Genomic DNA, 15004 nt, shown 5'->3' with positions numbered 1-15004 from the left:
CCTTCAGATCCTTTGGAATGGGACTCTTGATAAGAGATCAATACTTGTTTTGGGAAGGAATTTTCAACCCATTGACAAATGCAGATATCTGACAAAGTATCTACAAAATATACAGAGAGAGGTTAGTCTTTAGGGATGAGACTCATTTTACTGTAAGTAGGAAGTTGCCAAAGATGCTGGTCAGAGTTTGGAAAAGAGTGTACCCTTCCCTATGGTCAAGGACAGCACGCATGTTGACTCATTTTTGTGGTGCTAACACAATCTGAGTTGTTAGCCCTGGGAAATCCTACTTTTTTAGGCTATCTTTAATGACCACACTTCTGGGGAGAAAACCTCTGGATCAGTTTTACATTCGTCCTCTAGAAGTGTTGTATCTGATTAAAAAAAGCAGTTGGTCTGAATACTTGAGAAAATGTAAAATTTAACTTTTTGTCCCCTGTTGCTGTCTTTCAAACCTGCATAATTACACAATGAGAGGGCAATATTACATCCAGCTTCTGGAGATGAGTGAATGCAAAAGTTGTAATGGACAAATTGGAATTATTTTAAGTATTTCTGACCTTCCATCTATTGCAAAAAGGGCAAAGAGGAATTGTCTATTGATAATGATGCCTACTTGGAACAACTACAAACAAGAAATACTAAAGAACTCATTGTCCACTGTGGAGGCTCTGGCAATAATAAATAATCTTCCAATGCACTTTATACATTAGCATGTACCTTGAAAAATCAAATGCCATGAATGCCAGCACAGTAGCTGATCATGCAAAAAGATTAGGTGAAGCAGAGTATATCTCTGAAAGCCACATCAGGTCTTAGGGCTGTAGCTTTGGTGTTCATCTTACCTCTGCAAATTTAAGTCAGTGTAGCAATGACCAGTAGTAGATACTAACAATGGAGCTGTTTGATGGCCTCGTTAAAAATGTATGTGATGGTTCCAGTCTAGTTGTTAGTGGACAGGCCCACAAAAAGGACTGTCCCAGTTGGCTTTCTTGTTGATAGTCTTTGCAGAAAGACCAAGGATTGAATGGGCATTGAAGCTAACCAATCCTGTCACGCTGGAAGGAAGCAGTATGGAGGAAGCTTGTGCCTGTTCTGTGAATAAGCAGAGGGATTTGCATTCCAGAACTGTCAATCTGGCATCTTTCACGAGCACTAAATTCACTAATGAAAATACAAAGTATGTACTTTCTGTAGTACTTTCACCTATCCTTGATAAGGGACCAAACCAGCCCTATAGACATTCAAAGAGCGGCCATGATTGTAGCCATAACACTGCCCACCCATTCCTATCCCCATCCTTTGTCCCTAAGAGCAGGATGAGACTAAAAAATGTTTGTTTTTGCTTGGAAATTTGAGATCTCACGAGTACAGTAGCTCTTCAAGACAAACCAGGCTGCTGATTCTAGGCATGTTGTATTAATTTAGATTCAGTATATAGGTCAAAGGTTTTAACATAACCCAGTTACTGTCCAGCATTAAACAGTATTAAATAAGGTTCGGGGTTTGATATACAGAGACCTCTGCCTGCTTAGTACCATAGTGAACACATTAAAAATCCTTTTAACATTTTATTAAAGATAAAGGAAAGGGAAAAAAAACAGTTAAAGTATTTGCAATGTGAAGTATTAAGTAAGGCTTCCATTTTAACAGCATCCCTTGTTCCCTTTCTCTTCAGTTGGAGAAGGTTTTAAAAGGAAATCCCCCTTGTTTTGACAGTCTTTTATATCAGCGGCTCTCAACCTCTCCAGGCTACTGTACTCCTTTCAGGAGTCTGACCTGTCTTGCATACCCCAAATTTCACCTCACTTAAAAACAATTTGCTTACAAAATCAGACATAAAAATACAAAAGTGTCATGGTATATTATTACTGGAAAATTGCTTACTTTCTCATTTTTACCATATAATTATAAAATCAATTGAAATATAAATATTTTGCTTGCATTTCAGTGTATAGTATATAGAACAGTATAAACAAATAATTGTGTGTATGAAATTTTAGTTTGTACTGACTTCGCTAGTGCTTTTTATGTAGCCTGTTGTAAAACTAGACAACTATCTAGATGAGCTGATCTACCCCTGGGAAGACATCTGCATACCCTCAGAGGTATGTGTACCCCTGGTCGAGAACCACTGTCTTATATGGTGTCAAAGATGGTAATAACTGTCCTTTTGGGGAAGAGAGAAGAAGTTAGTTGAGATGGGCTGGAGCTGTTGTTGCTGTTTAAAGTCTGATCCCGTTTCATCACAGGTGGTGCTTGGGATTCAGCTGGAACCAGCAAAGGTGGCAATGTCTTTTGGTCCCTCTCTCTGGCCTGGTCTGGTTAGGAAAGGATCAGGATGATGAAGGCCTTGGGTGGCAGTCATGATTGCTCCACTAGCCAATTTGCCCTATTCTCAAAAATACTTTAAGGGTTCCAAGGTGGAGTGATGGAGAGAATAAATCATCCGCTCATTATTTTTGTCCATCAGTTAAGCCTAGTGTCTGACATGTCAATTTGGGTTCACTGATTTCTGGTTCTATGTTTTTCTTATTTACCAGATGTGATTTTAACACAGTCCTTGAGTTATATCAGTAAGACTTTTTGTTTGGACTAATTCAGGCTTTCCATCTCTTTTGTATTTTTTCTCATTAATGTTTGTTGTTATAAGACAGTTATTAGTGACACTTTATGAACATTCACTCACTTCTTACAATTAAACTCACAACTAGGGTAAGTTTGTGGCCCAGTTATCACCACAGGTTTCAAGATGTGATTATCAGTAGTTTTTGAAGAAACAACGTAACCATTAGGGTCTGCCACGTGATTAAAACTAGTGTCTGCTAATGAAAACCTTTTATTGGTTCCTGTACAAAAAAAGTCCACCGTAAATGGTAACAGTAATGTTGCTAAGATACTGTTTACCTGCGAAAGTGTATGTCTGTTGTATGATGCATGAGGTGCCATGGGAACCAGTTTAGTAGCAATTATTTAAAGAAAACCTTGCAGTAAATGGTTCTTACGTAGTTGCTAGACTGCTTTTCAACAGCTGCACACACAAACCTAGTTTCTGAGAACCGATATAATAACTGGAAACCTATTCAGAGAGGTGGGTCAGCACAGGTCCTGCTGCGAATAAAAAATTCATTAGCAGAAAAAGTACTTTTCTTCTATGTTTTACAGAGCATGTTTTTCAACGTAAATACCTAATTTATGTGGCAAGTGTATTATCAGCATTCTGTGGATTGATTATTGGTTTAAAACAGTTTGGCACTAAATTCCATATTCCCTCTGGGGATTCAACTTTCAGCTAATTTCATTTTCTTAAAAAATTAATTACAGGTTGCCTTATTCCCCCCAAGAGAACTAATTAACTGTCTCTCTCCAAAGAGTTTTTTGATTCTCATGAGGAGTACTGCCTTAGGCTAAAAGCTGCCAATTCCATTTCTGATTCAGAGAGGAAAAATTTCTTTTTAAAAATGCAAAAACCTCTGTGCTCGTAATGTCCTTCCAGGCATTTTTCATGATCCGTAGCTTTTCCATTCTTGATTCTAGTACAGCACTCTTTCTATTATGGTATTTTCTGTTACACACAAATGATTCTTCCCTGGTCAGATTTTACAAGCATATTATTTTAAAGTGTGTATATAACTTCAAAAAAGGGTTTAGATGTACTATAAACATCAAAACGTATATAGACCTTCCTGTTTGGAATTATTGGTTATGTGTGACATAAGCTGCCCTAAGGATGTTGCACAAATATATGATTAAGTATCATTCTGTCAGAAAACAGGTATTTTAATCTAATAATAAGCTACACTTCAGTTAGAATTAGATTGAATTGAGTCTAGCTAGTTTGTCTTCCACTGTAGCTGTCTGCTTCATTTTCTATATGTTGGGTAGATTTAAGAGGAAATATAGTACAGCCTTGATTATCCACATGTCATGAAGGACAAAGAATGTGTGGCCAATCAAGGGAAATTTCAGTGTAATTAATAGGCAGTGTGGGACATGACCCTGTTTCCAGGTAACAGGGAGTTTCAGGCGATTGAGATTTAGATAACTGAGGCTGTACTGTAGCACAGTTTCCCTTTGGGAAAGGGATCAGAGAGGTCATTTAATCTTTAAACGTTATAAAAAATGTGGTTCATTTATTTTTATTTTTATTTTTTTGTAGAATGTGCGAGCATGCCTTACTTTTGTAGTAATGTTTTAGGCGTTTTGTGTTCATGACTGAGGGCAGGCCTACATTACAGCCTAAGTTGATATAACTTATGTTGCTCAGGGTGTGAAAAAGCCCTCCCTCCTACCAACATAGCTTCTGCTTCTCGCAGAGGTGGAGTAATTATGCTGACTGGAGAATGTTCTCCCATTAGCATAGCACATCTTCACCAGATGTGCTACAAAGACGCAGCTTCATCTGAGTAGCTGCACCAGTGTAGCGCTCTAGTGTAGACTTGCCCTGAGTCTTGCCTCTGTCACTGCTGGAGATCTCAGAGCAACATTACAAATGAGCCATACTGGTGTCATGTCAATGCTAAATGCATCAGTTTTATTCAGAAAGAGGTTCCAACTCTTGAAAGCTTATCTCGACTAATTTACAGAGTCTTGTGCTCATGCTGGGGGCTTGTTATCACACGCAGAGCGCAATAAGAATATTTCTAAAGCCTATTACAGCTCAGCTTAAGACATTCTTCTATGAAATTTGATTCATATTATTTCCATAATTTACAACTGAGGGGGGGAAAGCATGTCCAAACTAAGACAGGCTGTTTCTCTACTTATGAGGGATTCCATCCTGGCACTGCAGAAAAGAGAAACTATGTTGATAAAGGAAAGACAAGTATTTGGAATATCAGAGATCATCTGTGCTGCGGTTTTTTACTAAGTAGTGTTTGAATGCCATGATTGAGGATAAATATCTTACATTCACACTGTAAGAGCAAAGGAGAAATATGCAATGTATCTAACATAACTGGCTAAGATTTACTTTTAGATTGTGAAAATAAGTCATCAGTTTCTTTGAACCAATTAATATAAAATATTGTGACTTTTGTGATGCCAGTCCAGTTCTTAGTAGTCAGGTGCCTCTTATCGCAGCACAACAGTATCCTAAGTGGCATGATTGTGTTCCCTTGTGTAATTGTTAAGCAAGGATGTCAAGGCCTAAATGAGCCTGAAGAATGAACCACTCTTTCAAATCTGGAAGTAGTCTCATCAGAACAGGATTGAGGTATGTTGCTGGGACTTGTTAGGGATAAATAGATGAATTTGGTCTCCAGCATTATCCCCTTTATTGTCATTTATTTCACTGAGAAATATTCTAAAAATAAAACAATACATAATGAGACTAATGTTCAGCATCTTTCCATGCCACTTGGGAGAACTGCCTTTCACATATTGCTGTATAGGGTGTCTCTCTCATATACAATATGCTCTTCTATAGGATTTTTGTTGTGGTTGCTGTAAACTAGTAGGAACTCTTAATCAGAGTCCTGACTAATTAGTCCTTTGTAACACAGACAAAATGCGATCATTTTAAACAATGTAATCATTGATTTTACTGTCCAAAGACATTGCTTCATTAAATACCTAATCTTTTTCAGACACCCAGAGCATGTGAAAACTTCATCAAGCTATGCAAGAATAACTATTATGATGGAACTATTTTTCACAGATCAATTCGTAATTTTGTGGTGAGTATTGAACAAATGCTACATAATGCACAATAGGTTTTGTCACCCTTATTCCCCCGAAATAGGAGTTGAATATATTAGAAGTGTTAATTTAAAATTTTAGTTACTTCCTTGGAGCAAGTAGGTGTACACTAGAGATGGTCATGAAAATTGTATCTTGGAAACAAGGATTATCCTCACGTAATGAGGGCAAGATATATAAATTCGATCACCTAGCAGCTGTCACTGAAGAGTACTGTCACTCAGAGCCTGATTCAAAGTCCATCGAAATGCCTGATTGGCCAGACTCCTGTTGTCTTCAGCAAGCTTTGGATCTGGCCATTAGTGAATACAGCTCAAAACCCTGATCTGGGTGGGTAATTTCTCAGCCCATTTAAATCCCATTCAGCTGACACTTGGTTTACAAGATACATGTTTTTACATCCAAAATATCTGAACTTCATTTAGTGAGGTTCACAGCCCTAGCTGAAACAATCAAGAAGTCAGTTTCTGAGGGACTTCTGGAACTGATCTCTGTAGTTTTGGTATACAGGGGCTAGAGAAAACTGGCTAACTCTTGAAGGTTTGTTTGGGTGTTCATTGAAGTCGAACCTCCCGGGGGAACCTGCCCCAAGGTGTGCCCTCTCTCCATACAAGTCATGGAAATCTACATCCTTTCTTTCCTCTTTGGTTGAGGACAGCTGTTGGAGAGGAAGTAAGGTATGCTGACTTGGGGAGAGAAGGTTTCCCAACCGAAGACTCAATCCTATAAGGTGCTGAGCACTCTGCTCCAATCCATCAAATCACCGAAGTACATGCTTACAATTAAGCTTGTGAGTAGTCCCATTAATTTCTGTGTAACTGCTCTCATGATTAAAGTAAAGCACATTCTTAAGTACTGTGGATTGGGGCCCAGAGTGCTTAGCATTGTGTAGGATCAAACCCAGGTGAATAACCTCAGCCTGTGTTTGTGAACTTCTGTAAGCACGGGTCAGGTTTAATCTCACAGCAAAGGTTTTCGGAACCTGTTTGTTTAAAAGACTTGTTTAGTGACCCATTCTGATATTCTGAACAAAACAACAAAAAATTAGTTTTGGTTACAAGCCATGCCAAGTAAATAGTTCACTTGCTGCACTTTAGTTTTGAATGAATAATTGTTTCAAATGTCACCCTTGTGACACCTCATTAGTATGCCAGCTCCTTAAAATGCATGGAAAGATGCTAGCATTGATTTGCATAGGTCTTAAAATCAAGCCATTATAGCGATGCTACTCACACTCATACACCTTAGGGCAGTTTCTTTCAACCTTTCCAGACTGTCCCCCTTGCAGGTGTCTGATTTGTCTTGCATATCCCCAAGTTTCATCTCACTTAAAATCTACTTGCTTACAGCAGCACGCTATTACTGAAAAAATGCTTATTCTCATTTTTACCATATATTTATAAATAAATAAATGTCAATATAAATATTGTACTTACATTTCCATATACAATATATGGAGAGCAGTATAAAGAAGTCATTGTCTCTGTGAAATTGTATTCTGTACTGATTTCACTAGTGCTTTTTATTTAGCCTGTTTTGAAACTAGGGGACTATCTAGATGAGTTGATATACCCCCTAGAAGACCAGTGCATATCCCAACATGTATACGTACCCTTTGTTGAGAACCACTGGCCTAGGGCACTGCAGACGTTCCCTTAAATGGAACAAAATATTGTAACTAGTTTTTGCAACACAGGGCTTGTCTACGCTACCCATCGGATCGACGGGCTGTGATCGATCCAGTGGGGGTCGATTTATCGTGTCTAGTATAGACGCGATAAATTGCCCGCTGAGTGCTCTTTCGTTGACTCCGGTACTCCACCAGAACGAGAAGCACGAGCGGAGTCAACGGGAGAGTGTCAGCTGTCGACTTATCGCAGTGAACACACTGCAGTAAGTACATCTCAGTACGTCGACTTCAGCTCCGCTATTCATGTAGCTGAATTTGCATGTCTTAGGTTGACCCCGGCCAGTAGTGTAGATAAGTCTTTACTTTCTGAAGCACACTGAAGTCAATGAGAGTCTTTCCAGTGACTTCAGTGACCTTTAGATTGGGTCTTGTGATCCTAAAAAAAAGAAAGTGACTTCTCCATTTGGCAGCACTGTGTTCCTAGATTTATATCAAAATTAAAATGGTGATTTCACTGTGATTTCAGCTAACTTGCACGCTCCCTCTGCTGACTTTGGAGCAATAAAATCCAAAAGATTGTTTTTGTATAGGTCCTACGTAAACAATGGATATCTTGGTTGGTTGGCTTTATTTTGGGATTTTTCTTACAACTCATAAAATGAATATAGTGCCAGAAAGATGGAAGCAAGTGCAGAAAGCTCTTTTTTCTTGCTGGAGCTTTGACTGTAAAACTAAATACTTTTCAGACTTTAAATGCAGTGCATCATCGACTGGGTAACTTAGGGCGCAGCAGGTGATGGAAAAGATATTTTTCCATTAACCTGTACAAGACACAGTTCATTTATTTTTCCTTGTTTGTCCACAGGAATCCTGTTGTTGTTATAAACCTGTCACTCTGCTAGATGATTTTCCAGGAGCATATGACAACCAACTGATAATAGAAGCCCCAAACTAGTTGTAATAATTTTCTCTTTATTAGCTTGCCCAACACCATTTAGAAGTAAGAAAAGTTGAGCAGAATTTCTCTCTTGTGAAAATATTTTATTTCTCATATCTAAATATTAGGCATATTTTACTATAGTATACTATAGGATATAGTATTTTGTTTTTAATTCTGCAGATTCAAGGAGGTGATCCTACTGGAACAGGAATGGGTAAGTGTGTGTGTAAATACAAAGTGCTGTATAAAGACGTGTTACTGGCTGGTTTGTATTAAGAGAGAGAATTTCCATGAGTCTTGTTCACAATTCAATGTGCTGGGATTGTGTTATAAGAAGGAAAAAATATTATATACTAAAGGAAGGTTCTCTCCATATCAATGAAATCTTAGAAACCCATTGAGGCTAGTAAGTGGCTAAATACTGTTCATTCCCCTAGAATTAATCCCTTTGTTAGGCCCTGCCTCTTCCCATTTTTGTTCCTAACTTCTAGGGATCACTTTGTTGATACTTTATTCTGCCTGTTCTTCTTTCCTAGCCTCTGTGATCTAGATACAATGGTGACAGCTGCCGTAGAAATGCAAATAAATTAGAATAGACATATATGAGAGTTGCTCCTACTACTGCAGTGAAGGCTCTTCAGGGCATTGACCGTCCTGTTCTGTATAAGATATGTTATGAGCTTACCTGATGCTGTAAACTGGTTCTCTGCACACCTATACAAGTCAGTTTTGCCTGCTCACTACCAAATGTCATCCAGCCTTCACAGCTGCTTGTCAGGCAGGCCCCAGGAGTTCCCCCGCATTCTGTTCTACTGTGAAGTTACACGTGTGCTGCTTACCTGTACACACACAGTGTATTCCTGTGCTCACACAATCTATTCATCCAAAGGGATGTCTATGTAATTGTTAAATACTGTAGTGTGTATTATTTATTTATCAATTCAGATATATTTGGACTATCCAAGACTCTACCCCAATGAGCATAAAGAGCTTAAATTAATGAAAGATTATGCAACTGCTGAATCAGAGTGATTAGGGATTCTGTGTTTTGAGTGCTGAAGCCCATTGAAAAGATCGGTTACTTATTATGTGTGTTGTTACTCTTGGACTGTCCAGTGAAATATGTTCTGATGCCATTAGAAGATGACTATTGGTTTGAAGGTACCTAAAGGCATAATTAGGAACATCTTTAAAAAAGAGAAATGAAAGAAGTGCTAGGGGACTATAGAGGTACTTAAATGGGGTAGTGCTGTACCCCAGTAGCCTTTCACTTCTATAGGCAGGAGTTTAAATCTTGTTGTGGAATGAAAATGGACTACGTGATGTCATTCTAAGCTCCATTTGTGCAAATCATAAAACTACCCTGAAATGCAGCACAATTAACAATCTGTAGAAAAGTGGTCCAAAGCTGACAAAGCAGTTACATTGAAGGTTAGGAATGTGTTGCAATTTTGAATGAAAGTTAAAAATTTAATGCAAATAAAGCCGAGGGGTGGGGGGAATCCATAATGTGTATCCTTTCATTTTAGGAAAGAGTTTGATAGAAGGATGGAATCCCAAACCAGAAAGAACAGTCTCTGATTTTTTTCATCTTGTTTTCTTCTATTTACTTCATTTTAATTGGTTCTGAATCTACTATAGACCTGGGGGTCCTGTCTGAGGTTTAGAAAGCCTGTAGCAGTTCTCCTAAAACTGTCAGTTTATACCCAAGTGGCTCTGATAGTGCCAGCAGCTCTTCAAAAAGTTGCTCTAGTTCAGGAGAATCCAGACATTGCAGAAATCAACTTTTCAAATAAAGAAGCAACAAGACTTACTTTCCTCAGGCCTCCGTTTTTTAAAGACCTTAACTTGGTTCCAATCAGAAATAAAACGTATTTGAAATACTTGATGTGACAAGAGCTGTTAGAAGTGCTGTGCTCCTACAGGACTCTCAACCCTTTCTGTGTGTCTATAGTCATTAAAATTATACAATTAAAACAACTGTGGGGGAAATCTTCAAGATTTGTTCTTGATTACCTAACAACTTCTGCACAGCTGAGTGATGCAACTGCAGCAGGTTTTAGTTTTACAAAGCAACTTTTTGTCTGCTTTATTCAGTCAGTATTTGCTATTGCCATCTAATTATTATATTTGATCTTTTTATACTTCATTAAGCACTAATCATCTCTGATCATACTTACTATTTTTGATGCACATAGGGTGAGCAAACAGTTACAACCATTATATTTCTGTTTCTGACAGTGCATATTCATGCAGCCTTTCAAAAAAACAAGATTGAGATTGTCTTGCAGAATCTTTTTGTCTTTGTTTCTGAGATGGGTATATTGAGTTATGCAAAAACGACATTTATTTAAAAAAAAAAGAAAAGAAAAGAGAGCGAGGGGCAGAAACTCTCCAGGCTTCTTCCTTCTCTCTCATTATTTTGGCACATCATAAAGTAAATGAACAAGAAGGATAAAATAACTGTTTTGATACTCTGAGAGCAGCGAGTTTAAATGCTATAATCAAAATATTCTAAACTCCCTCTCATTTGCAATTGATTAAATTGGGAAACCGCAGGGTTGTTTTTTCTGTTGCTTTCAAATGTGGAGTCATTGTATGCGGAGGGCCTGGGTTGTTGAACACAGCTGCAGTCCTGAGCTTCTGTTGTTTTGTTAGCTACTGTGTTGTTGCTTAAAAATAACAGATTTAACATGAAATACAGCTCTATTCTGCTCACAAAATGGCTTAATTCTGTTCTCTGAGTAGCTCTGAAAAAGACCAGGATTATGTTTCAAACCAAAGCCTCATTTAAAGGTTCAGAATAAATAATGTTCTGAATTCAGAGTCCTGGTATAAGTCATATACCACAGAATGACTAAAGAAGTATTTGTTAGAAAGTTAAGTTTGAAGTTGAACTTTTGGGTCAATGGGCAGGACCTGTTGGTATCAACATAGAAGGGTACAATCCTGACATAGCACAGTCTCCTCTGTTTTTTCTGTAAGAATTGGGTATAGCTCTTGTTTCGAAGAGAAGTACTGTTTGAATAGTGCTAAAATACTACAATTTAAGTAGAAATAAAAGAGTAAGAGATGGCCAACATTGCTAGGACAGCAGAACTATTTTGAGGAAGTTCTATGGTCTGTGTTATACTGGGCGTCAGACTCGTAGATTTCCAAGGCCAGAAAGGACCATTGTAATCATTTATCTGTTTTAAAAAAACTAGACAAGGTTTTAATCGATAAATCAGAGCTTTTATATATTTCATTTCAGGGGAGCGAACCTATGTTTTACAAATAAAATTAATCTATGTCTTAGAACTTTTTATTAAATGAATTTATCAAAAATCCCCTACTAAGGAAACCTGTTGGCTCTTGTCAATTATTCCTTTATCAGAAAGCAACCAGATGATGGGGAAATCACAAAGGCTACAAACAGGAAAAACAAGTACATCATCTTAGTTGGTACCATATCTCTTTGGTGAGAAAACTGAAGTGTTTCATGAGAATACTGGTGAAAGCTCAGGTATTTTATTTGTGAAGCACATGGGGTAAATTTTTTTAAAAGGACGCAAGTCCCAATTTTAAGAGAGACCTAGGCACTTCTGAAAATTTTACTCATGACTTTGTTGCTGTGGCCCTTGTCTTTTTTGCAATATCTATTTGGAGGCCGCAGAAAACAATTCAACAAAGAATAGCATTGAATTTCAAGAAGTTTACGTTTGCTGCAAAGATGCCACCAGGAAGGATGTTAGGCGAGACCAGTAGAAGAACAATGGATGGGACCATACTGGTAGAAGAATTGGCAGATGTGAAATTCATGTGGTAGTGATCTTTTCATGGAAAAAAGTGGCAAGATCCATGCACTTAAAGTTGGAGAACGATTGAAGGGGAGCAGAAGATGTTTGGAGCAGGGAGTTCATAGTGTCCAACACTGAGAGTCACCAGTCCCATTTTAAAATTGTTTGTCAGCATTTTGGACGGAGTCTATACTTCACTACAGAAGGATGACATATCTGCAGTGCCCCTCATCCTGAGAATTATGAAAAGAAAGGAATTTTGGGTCTCAGCAGCAGATAGGTAGATGACGAGACAACTGTGTGAAGGTTGGAGAATTCAAACCCTGACCTAGAGATAACTGCAATGTTTTCTCTGTCCTGTGTTCAGAAGTGTAGTGTCTGGGCCAGTTGCCTTAGGGAGTTAAAACAAGGCTCAGCTTAAGTTCTGAGTATTTAATTCTCTGTATGTGTTAAATGAAGGGTCTCTTAAGAGCCTCTGGCCTCCCCTCTCCATATTAAGAAAAGTGCTCAAGATTGGCTAGTTAAAAAATAAGGGCTCGTGGAGCATTAATGTTTATGCCTATTACTCCTGATAATGCTAATTAGAGTGGGATGCGTAAATCCATGCTCATTGTAGCTTGAGGAATTCCATATGAAAGACTAGTTTCATTGTCCCAAGAGCTTGTTTGTTCAAGGTAAGTGTTCACGGGGGTTTCCTTGAGTCATTCTGTCAATTCTGAAACTTTCTCAACAGGCAGGGACACGGGGATGGGGGTGGGGGGGAATGGGGCACACAGGGGCCCCCACTAGAATATAATATTCTATAATTTTGCAACTTTTTCTTATGGAAAGGGCCCCCAAAATTGCTTTGCCCCAGGCCCCCTGAATCCTCTGGGCGGCCGTGCCAACAGGCTATATATCTGCATTAGAGAAACCTCAGAAAGTAGGAGCGGTTTGTTTCAGTTCTTATTTAAGATCATATATTTTCTCTAAGTGAATTTTCAGACCTCTGTTAGGATTGGCCTTAACTTGTAAATCTCATACTATGCTTTGTAGAGTATGTAACACAGTGGTGGCAACTTGGAGCTTGTGTTCAAAGGAAGCGTTTAGCCTGTGAAAATTACTGTAACTTTAAAAAAAAAAAAAAAAAAAGGAAAAAAAAAGAGTATATGATTTTAATGTCTTTAAATGTGAATTGCAAAGGTTGCACAATAAGATGTCCCAACTTGAGTGGGAGCAACTGGACATGATTAACTGGGATTTCACAAAAAGTTTTAAATTGTACTCCACTTTGCAGTTCTTCCCAAAATGAACTAGGCATATGACTTTAGGAATACAATTGATCAGCACTGAAACCAAAGGAGACTGCTTCCTCTAGGGATAAAAAAAGGCAGAATTTAGTCAGTATGAGTAGCTGGTTAAATTTTCCAGTACTGCCAGTATGAAAAATCAGTGGGAGTTAGGTGCCTAACTGCCAGCCTTTGAAAATGTACTCCTACATTTCAAAAGTGTCACCAGTTATGCACTTCTGTGTGTGTGTGCATACGCATAAAGCAAAAGGAGACATTAATTTCTTCAAAACAGCATCCCTCCTGCCTCCGTCCTTCCCTTCCTGTTGTTGTGACCTGACCTACAGGTTAATGAACTTGGTCTCTAATCAGAGTCACACTAAGGGTATGTGTACCCTTTGAGCTGGGTGTGTAATTCCCTGCTCGAGGAGACATATCCATGCTAGCTGTGATCAAGCTAGCATGTCAAAGATAGGGTTGTGGCAAAGTAACAGGAGGCACTAGCCACCCAAAGTGTACTTACCTGTCTGAGACGGTAGGCATGTACTTGGGCTGACTAGCTCCTTCCACTGTTCACACTGCCAGGGCTGCACTCTGTTTTTAGAGCACTAGCTCAAGAAGAGTTAGCTTGGGTTTGTCTCCTCAAGCTGGGGTTTACTTCCCAGCTTGAAGTATGGACAGAATGCAAACACCTTCCGCTGAGAGTGTTGGGCCCCTAGTGTCTTTTAAACGCATGTACTGTTAGCTCATGCACTCCAGCTGACCTCCGCTGCTAAATCAGGGCCCCAAAAATTTAGAATTAATTTGTGGAAATTTGTTGTTTCCCTCCCAAAACTTAGATTGGAGCATTTTAAGTCTGTCAACTTTAGCTTACTTTGCCTCTGTCTTTTGAGTTTGTCTGAAGATGGGTCTGCAAAGAACTTGAGTGTTTTCATCCTTTTGAAAGTCTCTGAACCATTGATCAAATGAATCTCTGAAGTTTTTCTGATTGTGTTTAATATTGTCAGCACTTTTTTTCTTGAGCATTTGGTTGCAAGACACTTAACTGGTAAAAATCAGAAATCTGTCTGGATACCACTGAGAGACTAGCCAAGGGAAAAATCAGTGAAATAAACAAGTTTATTAAAAGCATGTTTGATATTTCGTGCCCTCTGTTTTCAAAGAATTCATGAGAGAAAGAAACTTTATTTCAAAGGCACTTAAATTGAACATGATGGAAAATCCAATCCATAGAGAAGAGAATAGAGGCGTCTCCGTCATAGGCACCCTCTCTAGTGTTGGTCAGAGGGAGAGATTTCTAAATGCCATTAAGACCAAAGGAGAATTTACATTGGTTGATAATCCTGTTTCATGGTAGAGGCAAGAAGGAAGGACTTTACATCTCTTGACTTTTGAACAGTAGGGCATGAGGTGGCCGTTTTTGACTGGTCTACACCTGGCCCTCCTCAATAAGAGTTATACTCTTTAGGATGCAAACTCTGCTTTATATCTGCTGGATGAAAATTGAGACGAGACTTGCAGCTTTGTCACTGTAAGAAGTGGAGTGAGGAGTTTAGTGATTTGCCTCTAATCTGTTATGGACAGGATGTTGTGCATTATTCTGGAACTTGATGACCAATTAATCTTTGGGAACCTGACTGTAAAATATGCTGTACAGTAAACTTTATCTCTCCTTGTTAGTTAGGAT

General features: G+C 38.5%; 1 protein-coding gene across 2 annotated transcripts in view; it reads left to right on the top strand.

The window, feature by feature from the left end:
• The window catches only part of PPIL2 (peptidylprolyl isomerase like 2), a 120888-nt gene that overhangs the window by 70510 nt on the left and 35374 nt on the right, over window positions 1–15004 (top strand). For both annotated transcript variants that reach the window (XM_050924238.1, XM_050924239.1), the window contains 2 exons: window positions 5589–5678; window positions 8451–8484. In XM_050924238.1, the coding sequence (XP_050780195.1) occupies window positions 5589–5678; window positions 8451–8484 (124 nt within the window). The remainder of the gene's footprint in view (window positions 1–5588; window positions 5679–8450; window positions 8485–15004) is intronic.

Source organism: Gopherus flavomarginatus, chromosome 15 (assembly GCF_025201925.1).
Source record: "Gopherus flavomarginatus isolate rGopFla2 chromosome 15, rGopFla2.mat.asm, whole genome shotgun sequence".
NCBI classification, from domain to species: Eukaryota; Metazoa; Chordata; order Testudines; family Testudinidae; genus Gopherus; species Gopherus flavomarginatus.
Note: the sequence above shows the minus strand (reverse complement) of the source record. Positions and strands in the feature narration are given on the sequence as shown.